Source organism: Lissotriton vulgaris, chromosome 11 (assembly GCF_964263255.1).
Source record: "Lissotriton vulgaris chromosome 11, aLisVul1.2, whole genome shotgun sequence".
NCBI lineage: Eukaryota > Metazoa > Chordata > Amphibia > Caudata > Salamandridae > Lissotriton > Lissotriton vulgaris.
In genome coordinates, this window is record NC_141699.1 from 782,033,140 (window position 1) to 782,056,016 (window position 22,877).

The 22,877-nt window shown below is 52.7% G+C and overlaps 1 protein-coding gene across 2 annotated transcripts in view; it reads right to left on the bottom strand.

Annotated features, from left to right (window-relative positions):
• The window catches only part of STAG1 (STAG1 cohesin complex component), a 1,379,617-nt gene that overhangs the window by 26,701 nt on the left and 1,330,039 nt on the right, over window positions 1-22,877 (bottom strand). For both annotated transcript variants that reach the window (XM_086943907.1, XM_086943908.1), the window contains exon 32: window positions 8,331-8,445. In XM_086943907.1, coding sequence (XP_086800033.1) covers window positions 8,331-8,445 — 115 coding nt within the window. The remainder of the gene's footprint in view (window positions 1-8,330; window positions 8,446-22,877) is intronic.

The following is a 22,877-nucleotide window of genomic DNA, read 5'->3' on the forward strand; positions in this document are numbered from 1 at the left end:
AAGAGGCCTCTGATCTCCGCCTCTCCCATGTGGCCTCCCCAGCCCTGGAGGGACGCGTCAGTCACAACTACGTGCTCCGGTTGGGGAAGGGAGAGGGATCTGCCGCTGACCCAATCGCGGTCCGTGAGACACCACTGCAGCTGTCTCACAGTGCCCTCCGAGAGCAGGACATGGTCGGACAGGTTGCCCTGATGCTGGGCCCACTGAAACTTCAGGTCCCACTGCAGAGCCCGCATCCGCCACCGGGCGTGATGCACCAGAAGGATGCAGGAAGCCATCAGCCCCAGAAGCCGCAGCGTCAACCGGACCGAATCTCGGGATAAAGGCTGGAAGATTGGAATGAGAGCCTGTATATCCTGAACCAGCTGTTCGGGTGGGAAAACCTGAAACTGCGCCGAGTCGAGAACCTCTCAGATGAAAAGGAGCTTCTGAGAGGGACACAGGTGTGACTTCGGCACATTGATGGAGAACCCCAGCTGGTGCAAGAGGTCTGCCGTCGTCTGGAGCGTGCCTGCCTTCAACAACCAGTCGTCGAGGTAGGGGAAGAATGAAACCCCTAACCTGCGCAGATGAACTGCGACCACAGCCATCACCTTCGTGAACACCCGTGGGGCGCTGGTAAGGCCGAAGGGGAGCACGGTAAACTGAAAGTGCTCGTGGCCTACCGTGAACCGCAGGCAACGCCGATGGGCCGGCAGGACGGGGATGTGGAAATAAGCGTCCTGCAAGTCCAACGCTACCATCCAGTCTCCTGGGTCCAGGGCAGCTAAGGCCTGAGCTAGAGTCAGCATCTTGAACTTCTCCTTCTGGAGGAAGCGGTTGACGTTCCGTAGGTCGAAGATAGGGCATAGGCCCCCTTTGCCCTTCTTGGGTACCAGAAAGTAGTGGGAGTAGCAACCACATCCTACTTCTGGCCCAGGAACGCACTCGATGGCCCCCTTGGCCAAGAGGGCCAAAACTTCCTCCTGCAGAAGCCGCAAGTGATCCCCCGATACGCGGTGGTGTTGCAGTGGCATGGCTTGAGGGGTTGTCTCGAAAGGGAGGGAATAGCCTCTCCGGACGATCTGCAGCACCCACCTGTCCGAAGTGACAGTGCGCCAGTGAGAGTGGTGATGGCGAACCCTGCCCCCCACTGGCGTCACATGAGCCGAGAAGCACGGACTAGGAGGGTTTAGAGGCGGATGCTGTGGGGGAAGTGTGGACTGGCCTCACCGTTGTCCCCGACCGCCTCCACGGCGATTTCCACGGCCGCCACCGCGCTGGATGCTAGTCTGCGGCGTGTGGCTGGCAGCACGTGTGGGGACGCCCCTTCCTTGGCCACGAAAGGAGCGAAAGGCACCCGATTGCTGCCGCGGGCCGAGAGGCCCAAGGACTTGGCCGTAGCCCTGGAGTCCTTAAAGCGCTCAAGCGCATGGTCTGCCTTGTCGCCAAAAAGGCGACGGCCATCAAACGGCATGTCCATCAGAGTGTTTTGGACATCTGCCGAAAAGTTGGCGGACCTCAACCAGGCGTGGCGTCTAACCGCCACCGTCGTTGCCATCGCTCTACCTAGTGAGTCGGTGGTATCCAGCCCACACAGGATGGAATATTTGGCTACATCCCGACCCTCCACAAGGGCTTGGCCGAGTTTGGCCCGTACCTCCAACGGACACTCTGGCAGCACTTCCGCAACCGTCTCCCACAGAGAGTGGGTGTAGCGGCCCAAGCGGCATGAAGTGTTGGAAGACCGCAGTCCCAGACTAAGGAAGGAGAAGATCTTTTTTCCGTACTGCTCGTAAATCTTGGATTCCCTGTACGGCGGAGCCGACGGGAATGCGGTCAGGGAATTGGAGGCCTGGATGACCAGACTCTCGGGGGTGGGGTGGGTGGACAGGAAACATGGGTCGCCCTGGGCCGGGTGGTGGCGTCTGGCCACGTTCCTATCTACGGGCAAACCCGTAGCGGGCCTGGACCAAGTGCCCAAAAGAACGTTGGTCAAGGCCTCATTAAAGGGCAGCAGAGGCTCCACCGAGCTTGACTGCGGTTTAAGGACCTCAGTGAGTTGGTTAGTCCTCATGGCCGCGACGGGGAGCTCAAGGCCCAAGGCCTTGGCAGCCCTCATCACCACCACACTATAGGTTGCCCCCTCCTCCGAAGCCACGGTAGGAGGGGAGACAAAACCAGTGTCTGGAGAGGTGTCCAGGCCACTGGCCTCTCCAAGTTCCCCTGTCCAGTCCTCTTGAGACTGACACTCTTTGGTCAGAGGGTCCTCAGACCCCTCCCAATCCTCCTCATCACCCATCTCCTGATACTCAAGGCTTTCAATCAATGGGGCCGGTTCATAGAAGTGAAAATCTCCAAACGCCGTCGAAAGCGGCACCGTTCCGATGTCGGAACCGGAGCGAAGGAGGCATCGGGGGTGGCGCCGCCCAAGGACGGCACCGGAGGAGACACCTGACGGACCGACGCCAGGGGGGTCGTAAGGTTCACCGGAGACGATCCAGATCCCGAAGAAGGTCCAGTGGCGTCCCGCGGCACCGGGCCCGAAGGAGCCGGCGGTGTCGGGACCGCTTGACCCTGCGGCGCCGGACCTGAAGGCGCCGGCGGTGTCAGGACTGTGGGGCACCGCGGCGCAGGGCCCGAAGTCGTCGCCGGCGGCGTCAGGGCCGAAGCACCCGACGGCGTCTGGGCCGAAGCCCCCGACCCGCTAGGGGCCCCAGACGGGTCCGCTGGGCCCGAAGGCGCCGCGGAGCCAATCGGAGGAGAGAGGGACCTAATGGCCATGAAGCGCATTATCTCCTCCGGCGTCGCGTCTCGCCCAGGGACCGGAGGGTGTGGAGTGGGACGCGACGCCCGCGACTCCGAGGGAGCCGCGTGGGCGGTGTCACCCGATCCCCCGGCCACATCGTGCGAGCGTCGGGGGGGGGGGGGGGGGGGGGGGGGTGATGGAGTCAGAAGAGCGATGACGCCTCTTCGACTTACCTGACGACGACTTCGACCCGGAGGAGTGGTGCCGACTCTCAGAACTGTGGTGGCTCCGAGCCCGCGACCTGTCCCTCGACCTCCCGTGGTACTGGGACCTCTCACGGCGCGGGGCCGACTGCCGGAGTTCGAGTCGCCTGCGGGACCGCTCCCGCCTGGCTTTCGAAGAGAGGGCCCAGCAGTCGGAGCAGGCCTTGTCGTCGTGGTCGACGCCTGGACAAGTTAGGCACAGGTGGTGAGGATCCGTGACCGACATCGTGCGGTCGAAATCCTCGCAGTGCTTGAAACCAGGCATCCCTACGGCACCGATCGGAGTCGTAAGATTTCGAGAAATTATCAAAAATGATCCAAAAGAGTTAGTCAAAAATTGACTAAGGGTTACTGCTTTTTCCAGATCTGCGCTTGCTGGCACGGAAAAAAGAAGAACTGACGTCAGCACGCGGAGGCGGCGTCTAAGTACTCCGATGACGTCATCACGGCGCTGACGACGGACGCGGAGCCGCAGACAACGCCTACCGACGCGCAAGGGTACTGCTACGCAAAAGTTTCCGGATCCAGTCGGACGCCTGGGGATATTCTAAGGTAAGGAATCTATCACTAACCTGTCTCTTTCAGATAGCACAGCACAATGCAGGAGACCGTATGCCAAAGCTAGCCCAGCGATGCAGCGGATACTGAAAATGAGAGAACCTGGAGCAGCATAAGCTATGCCCAGACCAGATCAAAGAAACCGCACCAGCGGTATACAGCGACGCCAGGAAAGACGGGGAACCCGCAAAAGGGAGTCCCACATCCTCCCAGCGTAAGACAGAGCTATACAATAGCTACAAGTACCCCACTCAGGGTATCACACGTCCCAAAGAAAACATGGGACCCACTCATGGGGAAAAAATCCAGCAGCAGAGAACAAGAACATAGGACCTGCGGTAAGAACCACAGACGGCTTAGCAATCAGCCAAAAATTACGTACTTGCCAAAGGGCTGAGCCAACAGAAGAGAGGGGCCAACCAAGGCACCCCGAAGGCATGTCAAACCACACAGAATATACAAACGGGACACTCAAAACACCAGAGTCCAGGAAGCAAGTAGGATAACACCTCCCATCAAGTCTCGGAGGATAAACAAGTCAGCATGAGGAGGGGGAGGAGGACAGAGTCCCGCAAGGAGACGCTGAATGGCGGAGTCCGCATGAGTGTTAAACAAAAGGACCCCAAAGGGCAGGTAAACCAGACGCTCCCTAATATTCTCAGGAAAAACAGCATCCCCCAGTCAAGCATGGCGACGGAGAGCCACAGAACTGGCATGGCCAAGAGCTTCAGCAACATCCAAGGCCGCACGGAGGAAAAACGCAGCCAACTCTCGACCATCCACCACAAGGTGTCGTAGATTAGCGCGGGCACTCTCATGGGAGACATAAGAAAGAAGGGACTCCACAGAGTCCCACAGACTGGAGGTAGCCCTGGCCAACACACAAAGAGTATTGAGCGGCAGCAAAGCAGCACTGGATGAAGCGAAGATGTTACACCCCCATAAATCCAATCAACGGGTCTCCCGAGATGGAGGAAACAACACCACAGGCAAGGACGGAAAAGCAGTCTGCAGAAGTGTGCCCTGAGTAGAAGGGTGGAACGAAAGTGTAATAGTTCAAATATTGCTTCGATTGTATTTGCCTAAATGTAATTAATTATGTAATGACATTCTTTGTTAGACTCGTGCTTGGAGTCTGCATCCTCAGAGATTCGATCGGTTCTTATCAGTTGCTGACCGGGCCTCTGAGGGTGCGACGCTCCTGGATGTGGCTGTTGTACCTGTTTCTAGAATAAACCTGTTTCTTCGATGGATACACGTCTCTGCCTCTGAAGTATCCAACTTAACAGAAAGGTAGACTGGGTTGTGGCAGGACGCCCCCAAGCCCCCACAAAGAGAGTTGTGGAGCGACGCTTCAAAAGGAAGGAACAGCTCCCGTCCACCAGAGCCCTGGTGGAAAACTTCCAAGATATTATCCGTAGGGAATGGGTTGACTGGGTCACCTATTCGCAAAATGCCAGCGGCCGTGTAAATAGCTCCAACAAAGGCAACACTGGCCTCTGTAGGGAATCAGGGGGAGAAAGCAATTCCTCTGTGGGCGACGGCTGCAAACTGAGCAGTCCGTCCCAAAGTCCAGCTAGAGGGGGAAGAGGCCAGCCCCTGAATAGTTAGGATCCACAGACGAATCAAGGTCCTGACGCCAGCATGGCGTTGTGGAGTCCACCACAGGCGCCGGCACTACGTCGATCGGCGCCGGAGTGGACATTGGCGGCGCCGAGTCGACCTCCACCACCACGTGCTCCCTGTGAGAATGGGGCTGGGTCGGAGCCGCTTTGGCTAAGGAATGGCGCAAAAGGCGCCGGCTCAACCTCAAATAGGGTAGCCACCCGCGCCGAGGACCAGTAAGGACTCTGGGAAAGCACCCGATGCCCCGGCCTCCACCCGCAGCACACCAGGGCTGGGGAGGAAAGACTTCTGCGCCGCTGGCTTGGCCTCTGGCAAGGCAGCTGCTCGCTCAGAGGGCCGAGGGGAACTCAGGGATAAGTCCTGGGTCCCAGTGACCTCCAGCAACGCCACATGGATGCTGTGTGTCGAAGGGAGCCTGAAGGACTACACCTCGTCGACACCACCCTCCTACAACCTGAAGCCGAACCATTCGGCACCAGGGCCGAAGTCGCTGGCGACTCCGAGGAAGGCCCCTCGCGAGGCAAGGGATCCGTGGACATCTAAGGAGGTGTAGGAGGGGCGAGAGAAGCTTGCAGAGCCTCAGCGTAGGCTGTCATTTGGGCCCTAGTCTCCCCGACGCGCCAGGAAACGGCAGGTAGGGTGGCGACAGGCGAGGGCGCACTTCCCTAGGCGAACCCGCGCCCTCTGTTGAACGAGGACAGGGCCTTGGAGACAAGCAGCAGGACCTACCAGTCAGCGAGCGACGCCCTTGGGGCCGTGGCGAAGGGCGAGGTCGCAGGCGGAATCAGTGGCTCCTGGCTTACGGGGCAGGGGATGGACGCTGGGACGACAGACCTGGACAAGTGGGCCAACAGCAATTTCATACAGCGCTCCCGCCATGACTTCGGTTTGAGGTGCTGACAGGAGTCGCAAACACCACATACAAATCGGGTGAGGGTCCGTCGCCGACATCTGACGTGCACAAGAGGTACGCGTCTTGAAGCCCGAAGGCATTTGCACACTGTTCCTCAACGCAAAGCGTGAAAAAGCAGGCCTGAAAACAGGCCAGGACACGATTCGGATCCGCGCTGCACGTGGAAAAGAGAAAAACTGATGTCGGCATGCCGGGGTGGGGCTTATGTGACCTAGCTGACGTCACGCCTGTGAACGATGTCAGGGCGGAGACACGTGGTGCCACCCCCTGGCACGCAGAGATACTGTGGCAAAGAAAATTTTTGGGATCCAGTCTTATGTCTGGGGATAATTCTACGTTAAGGAATCTGCGGCTAGTAGTCTATCAGATTCTTCTAGCGTGGTATGATAAGGCCCATTCAGATAAAATGGAAAAGTTATTACAGCATCTCCCATGTGCTTTAAATGCAGCAGAGACAGCTGCAAGGGGAATAAATACCAGCATTCTCCTCAGACGTCATGCTTGGCTCAGATGCTCTGGGTTTAAGCCAGAAGTGCAGCAAGCAGTCCTTAATATGCCTTTTGACTAGGAGCCTCTCTTTGGACCTACAACGGACACCACTCTAGAGAAAATATTGCAGGATACAGTAGCTAAAATAATGGGTGCTTTGCCGGCTAGCACATCTAGTGAGCCCTTTCGGTATTCAGGATTCAAGGGAGGATAAAAATCCTCAAACACCGATGCATCCACTTCCCAAAGCAAACCGGGACAATCCAACTTATCCAAAGGTTTTTTCGGGGGCGCCTTCAAAAGTGGTAACGGTAGAGGCAGCTGTGCTTCCACTCGTGGAACATCCTCCACTACCAAACAGTAACTGCCTCACCCTTCCCCCTGACCACTAAACACCTATCGGGGAAATTCATTACGACAGACTAATGGGTTCTAGCCATTATCCAACACAGTTGTGGCCTAGAGCTCATTACCACACCAACTAACCTTCCACCTCACACTCCCAGGTTATCACAGGATCCCATAGTACTTATAAAACAAGAAGTACAATCCCTACTCTTCAAAGGACCAGTAAGTGTTCATCAACATGGCACAGGAGTATACTCTCTATACTTCCTAAATCCACAAAAGGACGGGTCTTTGAGACCAATCTTGGATCTCAGGTCCCTCAATCATCACATCCTCTCAGAACATTTTCACATAGTCCCACTACAGGATGTCAGTCCCCTACTACAAAAGGACTACTTCATGGCCACGCTGGACCCGTATTTTCACAAACCCATACACCCTGCTCACCGCAAGTACCTCAGGTTTGTCATAGCACGAAAACACTACCCATTCAAAGTTCTGCCGTTTGCAGTCACTACATCATCTTCACAAAGTGCTTAGCAGTTGTCACAGCACACTTAATACAACAAAGCATTCGTGTGTTTTCCCATACCTAGACAACTGGCTCATCAGAGTCAGCACCCATCATCAATGTCAACAAGGCATTCAGGTGACAGTGGATCTACTCCACAGCTTGGGGTTCACCATCAATATCCCCAAACCTCCCCTTCAATCTCTCCAGATTCATATTTAAGGTGAACACTCAACACACAGTAGGGGTGGCATATCCCAATCCAGTTCGGATTCAAAATTTTCCAACAACTCTCTCATTTCTGGCCAAACAAAACTCTCATAGTCCGCACTGTAATGTGTTTACTAAAGAAGATGGCGTCTTGCAGCGCTTTAGTCCAGCACACAAGACTACACATGTGACCATTGCAACAGTGTCTCTCACCAATGGTCTCAAGCACAGGGTCATTTACACAATCTAGTGTTGAGAGACCGCCCCACTCACTGTTCTCTGCAATGATGGAACACTAAAAACCTAGCACAAGGCAGACCTTTTTTGGACCCCGTGCTGCAAATCATTCTAACCACAGACGCATCACAAACTGGCTGAGGTGTGCATCTACAGCCACACACGTCATCAGACATTGGAGTTTGTTTTAATAAATCAATTCAATCATTACTAGTGATGAAAGCAGTTAGGATAAAGATTCTTTTAAGAGCAGGAAAGTGGCATTTGTTTTTGCCTGTTATATCTTTTGACACAAATGTATGTGGTTGATTATTAGTCTAAGTTAGATTTGGACATTTACTTTTCTGTTAAGTGTTTAAAAACCATTTCAACCTTCAAAACAGTTGACCTCACCTGCCTAAACAAAATAACTAGTAGCCAACAATTAGACAAAAAAGATTTACATACCAGATCTATAACCATGGTGTCTTCAAACTCCTCATTCATATCTTCCAGTTGACCCCGTGATGACATCATCACATCCTCAAAAATGGGCTCTGCATCATCTTCCATTAGACCACGTCTAGGTTGAAAGATTCGAGAAATGTCAAAGATACAAAAATATCACTAACAGTTTCAACCTAAAAGATACGTTTTATATATTTTGTGAATTTTCTTCACGAAGTAATACAAGTTCCTCATCAATTGTGCTAATTTGCTCAAAATAGTATTTCAATTATACTTATCTGTCCGGTTACACTAAAATAATGAAAAAAGATTTGGTGCGTCAGCAACTGTTACCATTTAACAGTTAAAGTTATCTGCATCACAATGAACTAAAAACATTACTGAAAAAAGCATAGACAAGGTAAAAGAAAAAGTGTGTAATCCTTATTTTCAAACTATCGCAATTATTTCTTAAGAATAAGTTCCACCTTGAACTCCTTTTTTTCAATAAAAGCTTAAACATAAGAGAGCTCACCGTCCAAGCAATGGTTCACAGCACTGCTAACTTGACCACCATTCCCATGTTCCAGTACATCTACAATGGGACAGCCCCATACAATACCTGCACATCAACTACAACACCAGTGCAAAATTCCACTTATTTTTATAGCTTCAGCAGATGTAAAAAGGTCATGTAATAATTGCCAAAAGTGGAAACAAAAGGATAAATAACATTCACCGAAAGATTGGATTTTTTAAGCACAGTATCTTCGGTGTCAAATTCTCTTGATGGAAAGAACAAGTTACTATTTTCTAACAGCTGTTCTGATGGATAAAGAAGCTTATTCTTCTACTAGACAGACACTACCAATAAATGAACGATCCTGAGAGCATCCACAAAGGGGGAGCGGAGTGTTGAGGATTCACCAAGCCTTACAACAGGAACGTCTGTAGCACAGCTCTAATAAAACTAGTTTCCTCCCACTCCGCTGATACCAGACAAGTTTAATGAAAGTATACATACGGCCAAGTTGCACTATTGCACAAGTTACTTACCTTCGGTAACGATATATCTGTAAGAAACAGTAGTTAGTATTAGATTCCTTACCTTAGAATATCCCCAGGCGTCAGACTGGATCCGGAAACTTTTGTGTAGCAGTACCCTTGCGCGTCGGTAGGTGTCTGCGGCTCCGCGTCCGTCGTCGTTGGGACCGGGATGACGTCGCAGGAGTACTTAGGCGCCACCCTCGCGCACTGACGTCAGTTCTTATACATAGCTTTTCCGCGCCAGAAACGCAGAGCCATGATAAAAACCAACACTGGTGCCACGAAACTAGGGCCCTGAAAGGGGATGACCTTAACCCTAGACATCGGTTCGCAGAACGGGGCGGTAAGGAATCTAATACTAACTACTATTTCTTACAGATATATTGTTACCGAAGGTAAGTAACTTGTGCATCTGAAAGAAACAGGTTAGCATTAGATTCCTTACCTTAGAATAGATATCCCAGCAATACCAACCCCGGTGGTGGGTCTGCGAACCAATGACCACACCAGAAAGTCCTGGAGAACGGAACGGCCGAAAAAGCCATCTCTCCGGACTTGGCTGTCCAGGCAGTAGTGTCTTGCAAACTTGTGCAGCGAGGCCCAAGAAGCTGCCTGACAGATGTCCTGCAAGGGGACTCCCCGGCTCAGAGCAGTAGTATACCTTGATGCACAACACGACCCCCCGAGAGATGGTCCGCTTGTGCACCGCCCGACCTTTCTTAGCACCCACGTAATCAAAAAAGAGTTGGCCATCCACCTGGAACTGGCGTGTGCGATCCAAATAGAACGAGAGCGCACGTTTGGGTCCAGACGGTGGAGCCTCTCTTCCTCTTTCGAGGGATGCGGAGGCAGAAAGAAGGTGGGCAATGTGATGGACTGCCCGATGTGGAAGGCTGTGACTACTTTGGGCAGGAAAGAGGGTCGCGTCCGCAACACAACTTTGTCCGGATGGACAGAAAGGAAGGGAGGTTTAGAGGAAAGAGCCTGGAGCTCACTCACTCTCCTGGCAGAGGTGATGGCAACCAGGAAAGCAGTCTTCAGAGTGAGAAGGCGGAGAGGACAGTTATGTAATGGCTCAAAGGGAGCGCACATCAGGTAAGTCAGTACAAGGTTCAAGTCCCACTGGGGCATCACGAATTGTACAGGAGGGAACATGTGTGTGATGCCCTTCAAAAACCTATTTACAATGGTGGACTTGAACAAAGACGGTTGATCAGGTAGCCTTAAGAAGGCGGAAAGGGCAGAAAGTTAGCCCTTGAGAGTGCCCAGAGCAGAGCCCTGCCGGGCAAGTGAAAGAAGGAAGAGGAGAACCTCAGAAAGGGGGGCAGAGAGTGGATCCACAGCCTTTGCTGTGCACCATGCCACAAACTTGTTCCACCTGCAGGCGTATACCGATTTCGTGGAGGGATGCCTGGCTGCCAGAATGACATTACAGACTTCAGGAGGCAAATGGCCTCAACTGTCGCCGCTCAATCTCCAAGCTTGTAGTTGGAGACTGGACAGGTTCGGGTGGAGGACCGTCCTCTGTTGCTGTGACAGAAGGTCCTCCTAAAGAGGCAGATGAATCGGGACATGCTGAGTAGCTCTGGATACCAATATCTTTGTGCCCAATCCGGAGCCACAAGGATAATCTGGGCCCGGTCGCGCCTGATCTTCTTCAGCACTCTGGGCAGTAGTGCTATAGGCGGAAAGGCATCCAAAAAACCGCAACTCCACTCGCGTCGAAAAGCGGATTGGAAATTCCAACGCGCAGAACTGATGACATTGCGAGTTCTCTTCTGTTGCGAATAGATCTAACCAAGGCTCTCCCCACTGCTGAGAGGGGCCTTGCGCCACGTCCGCTTTCAGACGCCATTCGTCATCCATCATGCACCGACGGCAGAGTTTGTCCGCCCTGGCGTTCAGAGAACCTGCCAGGTGTTGAACCACTAGGGTCACGCCCTGATGTTCCAGCCATTGCCAGAGGCGCAGAGCCTCCTGGCAGAGGGTCCACGACCCCACCCCGCCCTGTTTGTTGCAGTACCACATGGCGGTGGTGCTGTCCGTGAACACCTGCACTACACTCCCCCGGACAGAGGGGAGGAATGCCTTCAGTGCAAGCCGGATCGCCCGCAGCTCCAGAAGGTTGATGTGGAGCTGGGACTTCGCCGGAGACCAGAGGCCTCTGATCTTTGCCTCTCCCATGTGGCCCCCCCCAGCCCTGGAGGGACGCGTCCGTCACAACTACGTGCTCCGGTAGGGAGAGGGATCTGCCGCTGACCCAATCGCGGTCCGTGAGCCACCACTGCAACTGTCTTGCAGTGCCCTCCGAGATCAAGACATGGCCGGACAAGTTGCCCTGATGCTGGGCCCACTGAAACTTCAGGTACCACTGCAGAGCCCGCATCCGCCACCTAGCGTGATGCACCAGAAGGATGCAGGAGGCCATCAGCCCCAGAAGCCACAGCGTCAACCTGACCGAGACTCGGGATAAAGGCTGAAAGATCGGAATCAGAGCTTGAATATCCCGAACCCGCTGTTCGGGAGGACAAACCCGAAACTGCGCTGAGTCTAGAACCGCTCTGATGAAGAGAAGCTTCTGAGAGGGACACAGGTGTTACTTGTTCACATTGATGGAGAACCCCAGCAGGTGCAGGAGGTCGGCCATAGTTTGGAGGTGGCTGACGACTGTCTGGGGCGAGCCCGCCTTCAACAACCAGTTGTCGAGGTAGGGGAAGACTAAAAACCCTAACCTGCGCAGATGAGCTGCGACCACCGCCATCACTTTCGTGAACACCCGTGGGGTGCTGGTAAGGCCGAAGGGGAGCACAGTAAACTGAAAGTGCTCGTGGCCTACCGTGAACCGCAGGTAACGCTGGTGGGCCGGCACGACGGGGATGTGAAAATAAGCGTCCTGCAAGTCCAACGCTACCATCCAGGCTCCAGGGTCTAGGGCAGCTAAGACCTGAGTGTAGGAGAGTAGGGTCTGCAATCCTACGGTCACCCCCAATTTTTGCTTTTTGCTTCACTGGTTTTCGACTTTCCCTGGCTGTGGGCCTGCTAATCAGACCCACAGCCTAGCTGTTCGCTCTCTAAATTGACAAGCATGTACCTTAGGTGCATTTACCAATTGGTACTGGGCCACCTTATCAGTCCCTGTACAGTATACCTTAGGTATCCAGGGCATAGGTGTACCCAGGGCCTACCAGGGGCTGAAGCAATTATTGTGCCACCCCTGGCTGGCCATATAAACAGACACAACTGGCTGCACGACAGCTGGGGCAAGGTGGTGTAATCCTGCACCGAAGACCAGCCCTCCAGCATCCACGAAATCTGCGTGGGGCCCTTCTGCCTGTTTGCTGCTCGACGCGTTGTCTGGTCACTTGCCGGCTGGCCAGTGACCTCCTAGACGACGAACTCCGACAACTTTGCTGTTGGTCTGGTTGCTCCAGACTGGCACTTGCTCCCTTCCAAAAGAGGAGCACCCCGGACCCCCCTGGTCCACTCCAGACGCCGTTTCCACTCACCGCGTGGGTTACCTTTGCCAAGGCCTGTTGAACCCGAATCCGGAGACGACACAGCCGACAGCGAGAGCCTGCGTGGGACAGCGCGTGCCTCCATCCTGGTTGTCGAAGACACCGCCTGGTCCATGTGGCTGCAGAGACAAGCGTCCACCTTCACCTGATCGCGAAGACGACATCTGGTCCCACTCCTGGTTCCACTCCAGTCAATGGCTAGTGACTTTGAACATTGTCCCCTCTGCTTTCAGGTTCTTCTCTTCACCAATCTACCCTTAGATTGCATCGGACATCTTCCTCCTGGTCGCCTGCAGCATCTTTCTTCAAGGCTCCATAGACTTCGACGCGGAAACCCGACAACTTCGCACCTATGCACCCGCAGCCTGTGGGTGAGGTAACACGAGCATTTCGGTGCTCAAGGGTAGCTTGACTCTCCTAGTGTCCAGTTCCATTGTCGTTTTTGTCCTATCTAGTCAGGAACGTCCGTACTCACCTTTTCTTTAAACTGTACTGTCCTTGGACGTTTGTACGCATCTCGCGTGTGAGTTCACACTCTGCACACGCGCTCCGTGGGCCTCCTATTACCTACCTCAAGTTAGTATTGCGTGGTCAGAGCGATCCTACAACCTCTGGACAGCTCCATTCCTTTAATTGACTTTCACATTCCACTTACTTAGTATATGGTTTGTCGTGCCCCTAGGGCACCATTGTAAATCGTGCAACTTAAACGTATTTTTCCTAAGAGTGTCATGTGCTTAGCCCTCTGACCTTATAAAGAGTTCAGAGGTGTAGGTTAGTTAATAAATATATTGTATATATATTTTCATAACAACCTGTGTGGTGTCCTTTTCATTTGGTATTCAAAGGTTATATGTGGTAAAACAGCTGGCTTCACATGCCATTCAGAGTTTAGCCTAAAGACTGCTTTTGTCCACGCTACTAGGATAGCTGGTCTATAAGGTTGACTTACAACCAATCACCATAAGGGTTGTTTGGACTGAAACAAGGTGATCACTAGAACTAGTGAGCATCATATCAGGCCAAGGCCAACTTCTCACACTGAGCCAATGTCAGCATCTTGAACTTCTCCTTCCGGAGGAAGCCGTTGACGTTCCGTAGGTCCAAGTTAGGGCCCTCTGCCCTTCTTGGGTACCAGAAAGTAGTGGGAGTAACAACCACACCCTACTTCTGGCCCAGGAACGCGCTCGATGGCCCCCTTGGCCAAGAGGGCCGTAACTTCCTCCTGTAGAAGTGTCAAGTGATCCCCTGACACGCGGTGGCACTGCGGTGGCATGGCTGGAGGGAATGCCTCGAAGGGGAGGCAGTAGCCCCTTCGGATATTTGCAGCACTCACCTGTCCAATGTGACAGTGCGCCAGTGGTGGTGGTGGTGATGGCGGACCCTACCCCCCACTGGCGTCACATAGGCCTGAAAGCACAGACTAGGAGGGTTTTGAGGCAGATGCTGCAGGGGTAGGTGTGGACTGGCCTTGCTGTGGACCCCGACCACCGCCACAGCAGTTTCCATGTCCGCCACCGCGTTGGATGTTAGTCTGCGGCACGTGGTTGGCGGCACGTGTGGGGGCGCCCCTTCCTTGGCTACGTAAGGAGCGAAAGGCACCCGTCTGCTGGCGCGGGCCGAGAGGCTCAAGGACTTGGCCGTAGCCTTGGAGTCCTTAAAGCGCTCAAGCGCATGGTCTGCCTTGTCGCCAAAGAGGCGACGGCCATCGGCGGCATGTCCATAAGTGTGTTTTGGACATCTGCCGAGAAATTGGCTGACCTCAACCAGGCGTGACGACAAATCGCCACCATCGTTGCCATCGCTCTGCCCAGAGAGTCGGTAGTGTCCAGCCCACACCGGATAAAATACCGTGCCGCATCTCGGCCCTCCACAAGGGCTTGACCGAGTTTAGCCTGTACCTCCAACAGGCTTTCTGGCAGCACGGCCGCGACCGTGTCCCACAGAGAGTGGGTGTAGCGGCCCAAGAGGCATGCGGTATTAACTGACCGCAATCCCAAACTCAGGTAGAAGAATATCTTCTTCCCGTAATTCTCGTACCTCTTGGATTCCTGGTCGGGGAGCCGACGGGAATGCGGTCTGGGAATTGGAGGCCTGGATAACCAGGCTCTCAGGGGTGGGGTGGTTAGACAGAAAGCAAAGGTCACCCGGAGCCGGGCGTTGGCGTCTGGCCACGGTCCTATTCACAGGCTGCCCTGTGGCAGGCCTGGACCAAGTGCTCAAAAGAACGTCTGACAACGCCCCATTAAACGGTAGTAGAGGCTCGGCCGAGCTTGACTGCGGTTTAAGGACCTCAGTGAGGAGGTTAGTCCTCACGGCTGCGATGGGGAGCTCAAGGCCCAGGGCCTTGGCCGCCCTCATCAGCACCACGCTATAAGCAGCCCCCTCCTCCATAGCCACGCTAGGAGGGGAGACAAAACCAGTGTCGGGCGAAGTGTCCAGACTACTGACCTCCCCAAGCTCTCGTGTCCAGTCCGCAGAAGACTGACATTCACGTGCCAGAGGGTCCTCAAACCCCTCCCAATCCTCATCACCCACTGCCTGGTACTCAGGCTCAAAAGATGGGATTGGGTCATTGAAATAAAAATCTCTCAGCGGCGTCGGATATGGCGCCGCACCGGCGCCGGACCCGAATCGAGCACAGGACCAGGGATGACTCCCGTGGGGCCGACGCTGACGAGGTAGTGAGGTCGACCGGCGGCGATCCGGAACCGGACCCAGTGGGGCTCTGCAGCGTCGGGACCAAAGTCGCCGACGGCACCGGGGCCAACGCACCTGGCCCGCTTTGGGATCCAGTCTGAGCCGCTTGGCCCGAAGGCGCCGCGGAACCTGACGGAGGAGCAAGCGACCTCATGGCCATGAGGAAGTCTGCAATCTCCCCCGGCGCTCGATCTCCTCCGACGTCGCGTCTCGCCCAGGGACCGGAGGGTGTGGGGCAGGCCACGACACCTGCGGCTCCAGTGGAGCCGCGTGGGCGGTGTCGCCAGAATCCCCGGCCGCGTCCTGCAAGCGTCGGGGGGAGTCAGAAGAGCGATGGTGCCTCTTCGACTTCTTGTGCCTCTTACCTGAGGACTTCGAGCCCCTAGACCGATGACTACTCCCGGAACTGTGGTGGCTCGGCCCTGCAACCAGTCCCTTGACCTCCTTTCGGACTGGGACCTCGAGCGGCGCGGGGCAGACTGCCGAAGCTCGAGTCGCTTATGGGACCGCTCCCATCTAGCCATAGATGTCAGGGCCCGGCAGTCGGAGCAGGACTTCTCGTCATGGTCCAGGCCCAAACAGTGCAGGCATCGGCGATGGGGGTCGGTAACCGACATCAGTCGGCGCAGGGCTTGAACCCGGGCATCCCTACCAGCACCGTTGGAGTCGATATACTTCGAAAAATGTATCAAAAAGGATCTCAAAAGGTTAGTCAAAAAGTGACTTGGGTACAACTTTTACCAGATCTGCGCTATCTGGCGCAGAAAAAAAAAAAGAACTGACGTCAGCACGCGGAGGCGGCGTCTAAGTACTCCAACGACGTCATCACGGTGCCCACGACGGACGCGGAGCCGCGGACGACGCCCACTGACTAGCATGGGTACTGCTAGGCCAAAAATTTCCGGATCCAGTCTGATGCCTGGGGATATTTCAAGGTAAGGAATCTATCACTAACGTGTCTCTTTCAGATTCGTGGATTACTGCTGGAGAAAGACCTGCAGCACGAGGGGTCCGTTTGGGACATCCGGGCAGACAGCAGCTTCATGCGGCAAACGTCGCACTCCACAGAGTTATAGTGCTCTCCCAAGCACCATCTACAGAGTTTGTGAGGGTCCGTCGCTGACATCTGCCGCGAATAGGACCACAAGGGGTATCGAACACACTGTTCCTGGACGCAAAAGCGTTGAAAAGGCCTGCAAAAACCAATAACAGGCCACAGGTATTACTTTCCCGGAACCGCATTAGGACACGGAAAAGAAGAAAACTGACTTCAGCATGCCAGGAGGGGCTTATATGGCTCCAATGACGTCACTTCCGTGGACGTCAGTACGGAGAAGGGCGACGCCACCTACCGGCATGCAAAGGTATTGCTGGAAAAAAAGATTTTCCGGATCCAGTCTGACGCCTGGGGGGATATTCTAAGTTTAGGAATCTGCGGCTAGATATCTCTATCAGATACAGAGTTGTCATGGGATGTTAATTAAGCCTCCAATAACGGCAATGTCCTTTATACTGGTTTACTATTTTTACCAGTATATGGACTCCAAAAGGCACAAAACATAGCTCTTAGGTTAATTTGGGATTTGGGAAAATGAAATAAAATTACCTCGGTCGGAAAGTCCTGCCCCTACCTTCCTGTCAAAAACAGATGTTTCAGTACTCTGTAGAACAAGAGTCTTCAAAGCTGCAAATCTGGTGGGAGGAGGTTTTCAATGAGAAGCGTTGGATATGGAAATGCACCATCCCCTTTGAAGACAGGTTATAGCCAGCAATGGTAGAGGATATTGTTTCATACTTCTAAAGTCTGAAAGGGGGCAGTAAATATGATAAGGTAGAAGGAGGCCTATTTACACTTAAACATGGGGGCAACCAATATTATTTTGCAATCATTCTTTTATTTTTGTCAGGATTACACACCAAGCACCACACTGCCCAAAATAAAAGCAATGAATATTGAACAAAACAGCTCCCAAGGAGACCATGATGCTTAGCCGCTTCCACATGAAAAATAAGGATGCCACAATTAGACACTAAAACTTCTCCCCAATAGGTTGGCGTGGAGGTGAATGGGGAAATGTTGGACCAAGCTCTTTTTTAGGGTTATCCCCAAACATCTTGCCTTCTTTCTCCTTTTTCCTGACCTGTTTTTGTTGGTTTTAGGATTCTGGGCACTTTACCACTGCTAAACAGTGCTAGAGTGCATATGTTCTCTACCTAAATTGTATGGCGATTGGTTTATCCATGATTGGCATATCTGGTTTGTAGGAGAGTAGGGTCTGCAATCCTATGATCACCCAGATTTTTTTTGCTTTTGTTTCACTGGTTTACGACTTTCTCTGGCTGTAGGCCTGCTAATCAGACCCACAGCCTAGCTGTTCTCCCACTAAATTACAACGTGTACCCTAGGTGCATTTACCAATTGGTACTGGGCCTCCTTATCAGACCCTGTAACTCAGGGCATAGGTGTACCCAGGGCCTACCAGGGGCTGCAGCATGTATTATGCCACCCCTGGCTGGCCATCTAAATCTGACACAACCGGCTGCACGACAGCTGGGGCAAGGTGGTGTAATCACCCTTTGCTTTAGATATAGTATACCTATACCTAACCCTAAAATGGACACACAGATTCCCATCAGTCACTCCTATGGCAGGCCTTGACAATCCTGAAGGCAGAGTGCTTGGAATCGTGTGAGATGGTGCTCTAGCATGAGCTGAGCCCGTTTGCAGCTTGCGGAACCAAGTCCTAATGGCTGTTCCATGATAACGCATACCATATACTCTTTAGTGCATTATAATCCTCGCGGTTATATGCTAACTCTGGTATCGCTTTATCGAAACATGTCGAGTAAGGTGTCATACGAATTGGAATACTAACCCCTCGCCAATTCTGGCGACGGGGTTAGCATTCCACCCTTCTAGAGGGACACGACATGTATGTAACTGTGAACCCCGGTTAAAGTTACCTGAAGCCTCAGCATCACAAAATGGATGCTGCCACCACAGACACAAGTCTGACCCCCTGCAGCTGGGAGTCCTTCCAGCGAGGGGAGCTTGGACAAAGGGTTTCCTGTCAGGGGCGGTGCTAGCACCATCCCAGACAGAGTTTTGTGTATCCTGGGTAGGCAGGGCTTTACAGGAAGGTGACTGCAAGTGGCACCCCGGTGCTCACTACGCATCTGCCGGCTGGAACCAGTTCCAGGGGCACACCAGCCCCGGAGCTGGGGAAAGTCCGGCATGGGAGAGGGGTGTAACCACCCCCCTTCCTGGTCCCACCCCTAGGGCAGGACCTAGTCGCGTACCCACCCCTTTCTTTAGGATAAAGGCAGGAGCGGGGACCCTTCCAAATTAGATCATGTTTGAATCAAGAAACTACTTTCTACGAAAGGAACTCTCGACTTCTTCTCAAGATTTCTCCCTTGTGACTAAGGAGTAGTCACCCTGCACCCGCAGGCACCATCTAAGAACACTGCGGCTTGCTGCACGTCCTTCCTCCGGAATCCGACCGACCAGCATGACGAGACACGGCTTCCCTGGCACCTCTGACCTCTACCTACCTCTACAGCTAAGCTGAGAACCGTAGGTGCGACGAGACCTCGAGGGACCGGCCATCATCAGAACTGCACAACTTCTATCCAGCACGAACGCCGAGGGATCCTCGTGTGAGTGCTTTGGGGTCCGAGAAGCCCGAACCCTGAGCAGCTCCAGCACCGAAGTTCAGCCCTCCAGCATCCACCAGATCTGCGTGGGACCCTTCTGCTTTTTGCTGCTCATCGCGTTGTCTGGCTACTAGCCCGCTGGCTTGTGGCCTTCCCGACGACGATCGACGAAATCACCACTGCTGGTCTGGTTGCTCCAGACTGGCCCTTGCTCCCTTCCAAAAGAGGAGCACCCCGGACCCTCCTGGTCCACCCCAGACGCCATTTTTCGTGGGCTTGAATTTGCCAAGACTTGTTGCCCCAATCCTGGGTCCAGCGACGTCAACAGCAGCAACCATCGTGGGACAGCTCGCACCTCCATCCTGGTCGCCGACAACGCCTCCTGGTCCGTGAGACTGCAGAGCCCAGCGTCGCCCACTCACCTGGTCGAGGTGACTCCATCCGGTGCCATCCTGGTGCCCATCTAATCACTGGCTAGTTATTCAGAACTTGGTCCCCTCTGCTTACAGGTGTCTTCCATCTTCGATCCAGGCTTGGATCCACCGAACAATCTTCACTGGTCGCCTGCCAGCAACAACTTCTTTCAGGCTCCATAGACTGCAACGAGGATTCCCGACGTCTTTCCAGACCTATGCAGCCGCAGCCCCTGGGCTAGGTAACTTCGGCATTTCGGTGCCCCAGCATAGCCTCACTATCCAAGGGTCCAGATCCTTTTTCGTTTTCAGCCTAACTAGTCGGGTTCGCCCGAGAACACTAACTTTGCTTTTACTAGCTTCCATAGACTTTGTCCCGCATCCCGCGTGAGAGTGCACACTCTGCACCCGAGTCCCCTAGGCCTCCTACTAGTAATCTGAAGGTTCAGTAACGTAGTCCTAGCGATTCCAAAGCCTCTTAGTCCAGTACTTACCTGCTAGTAATTTCGCATTCCACTTTTGTAGTATATGGTTTTCCGTGCCCCTCGGGCATTTGTGTAAATTGTGCAACTTAAAGTATTTTCGTAAGAGTTTTGTTGTGTGCTTAGTACCCTGTCCTCATAAAGAGTACAGGGCTGTTGTGATCTAAATAAATACACTGTTTATTTTCATAACACTTGTGTGGTGTCCTTTCACTTGGTGTTCAAGGGGTATATGTGATGGTATAACAGCTGGCTTAACACGCCCTCTAGAGTTTAGCCCAAAGACTGCTCGTATCCATGCTACTAGGATAGCTGGTCTATAAGGTTGACTTACAACCAATCATCAATAAGGGTTGTTTGGACTGATACAAAGTGCTCACTAGAATAGTGAACATTATATATCAGGCCAACTTCTCACATGGTTTACTAGTAAATCCTTAGTAGAGGGCAAAATGTGTGTCAAGGGCCAGTAAATCAAATGCTACTAGTGGGCCTGCAGCATTGATTGTGCCACCCACACGAGTAGCCCTGCAAACATGTCTCAGACCTGCCACTGCAGTGTCTGCTATTTTAAATTACCATTTCGACCTGGCCAGTGCATCCACTTGAAAAGGCCCGAAACCTCCCTTTTATTACATGTAAGTCACCCGTAAGGGAGGCCCAAGGCAGCCTTATGGGCAGGGCGCAATGTATTTAAAAGGTAGGACATGCACTGGTGTGTTTTACATGTCCTAATAGTGAAATACTGCTAATTTTGTTTTCATTAGTGCAAGAGCTCTCTCTCCCATATGGTAACATGGAGATTGCCTTGAAATATCTTTTAAGTGTAATTTCCCATTGGGAGCAGGTAGAGATTTGGAGTTTGGGGTGTCTGCATTCACAATTTAAAAGTACAGCTTTTGGCGAAGGTGGCTTTTAAATAGCTTGTTTGAAAATTAGACTTTTTGAAAGTGGGCATTTTCATGCTTACCCATTCTGTGCCTCTGCCGGTCTGTAGAATCCACATCTGGGTTGGCTGACATTTGGGCTCTTGTGCAGCACTCATTCTAGAAAATCACACACAGGGAGCAGAGGTGTGCCTTGCTGTAGGAAAGTAGGATCTGTTTCTTATGATTAATCACACTTTTTGCTTGATGTTTCACTGTTTTTGACTAATCTGACTGGGATCCTGCTACTCAGGACCACAGTCTATCTGCTTTCTCACTAAAAAGGTTATGCCATGTGTGAGAAGTTGGCCTGGTATATGATGTTCACTATTCTAGTGAACACCTTGCACCAGTCCAAACAACCCTTATTGTGATGGTTGTAAAGTCAACCTTATAGACCAGCTATCCTAGAGGTAGCGTGGACAGAACAGTCTTAGGCTAAAAGACTCTTGAGGGCGTGTAAAGCCAGCTGTTTTACCACATGTAACCCCTTGAATATCAAATGAAAGGACACCACACAGGATATTTATAAAATATATATGTATTTATTTACTAACACACTCCTCTGAATTTTTTATGAGATCAGAGGCAAAAGCACATCTTAAGATACTTAGTCAGAATACGTTAAGTTGCACAATTTACAGTTAGGCCCTAGGGGCGAAGCAAACCATATATTAAGAAAGTGGTATAAGTACCATGTCACGAGAAAAGGAAAGGCCTAGGGCCTAGAGAATCGCTGGGGCGAAACTATCTGAACCTTAGGTTAGGAGTAGGAGGCCCACAGGCGGCGCGTGCAGTGTCTTTACACACAAGCGTGAGTCAATACAAAGTCAATGGGAACTTAGAAGTTAGATAAAGAAGGATTTAGGATACTTCCGGTCTAGCTAGGAGGGAACAACTATAAACCTAGACACTTGGATAGTCAATATCCTTGGGAGCACTGAAGTACTCGCGTTACCTCACCCACAGGAAGCAGGTGCATAGGTGTGAAGATGTGTCGGGTTTCGCCGTTGAAGCCAATGGAGCCTTGGAGAAAAGATGCTGCAGGCGACCAGGAGGAAGATATCCAGGTGGATCCAAGGGTGGATCGAGGATGAATAGGACCTGAAAGCAGAGGGGACAGAGTCTGGGTCACTAGCCAGTGACCGGGTGGAACCGGGAAGGAATCAGACTATGTCGAGGAGCAATCAGGTGCTGTCTTGAAGAACAAGTTACTTACCTTCGGTAACGATATATCTGTAAGAAACATTAGTTAGTGTTAGATTCCTTACCTTAGAATATCCCCAGGCGTCAGTCTGGATCCGGAAACTTTTGCGTAGCAGTACCCCTGCGCGTCGGTAGGCGTCGTCTGCAGGCGTCCCCTGCGGCTCCGCGTCCGTCGTCGGCGTCGTGATGACGTCGCTGGAGTATATAGACGCCGCCTCCACGCGCTGACGTCAGTTCTTTGCACACAGCTTTTCCGCGCCAGGAGACGCAGAGCCATGAGAGAACCAACACTGGTGCCATGTAAAACTAGGGCCCTGAAAGGGATGTCCTTAACCCTAGGTATCAGTTCGCAGAACGGGGAGGATGGGTGGGATCGGTAAGGAATCTAACACTAACTAATGTTTCTTACAGATATATCGTTACCGAAGGTAAGTAACTTGTTCATCTGAAAGAAACACGTTAGTGTTAGATTCCTTACCTTAGAATACATACCCCAGCAATACCAACCCCGGTGGTGGGTCTGCGAACCAATACAAAACTACACCAGAAAGTCCTGGAGGACAGAACGGCCAAAGAAGCCATCCCTCCGGACTTGACTGTCCAGGCAGTAGTGCCTCGCAAA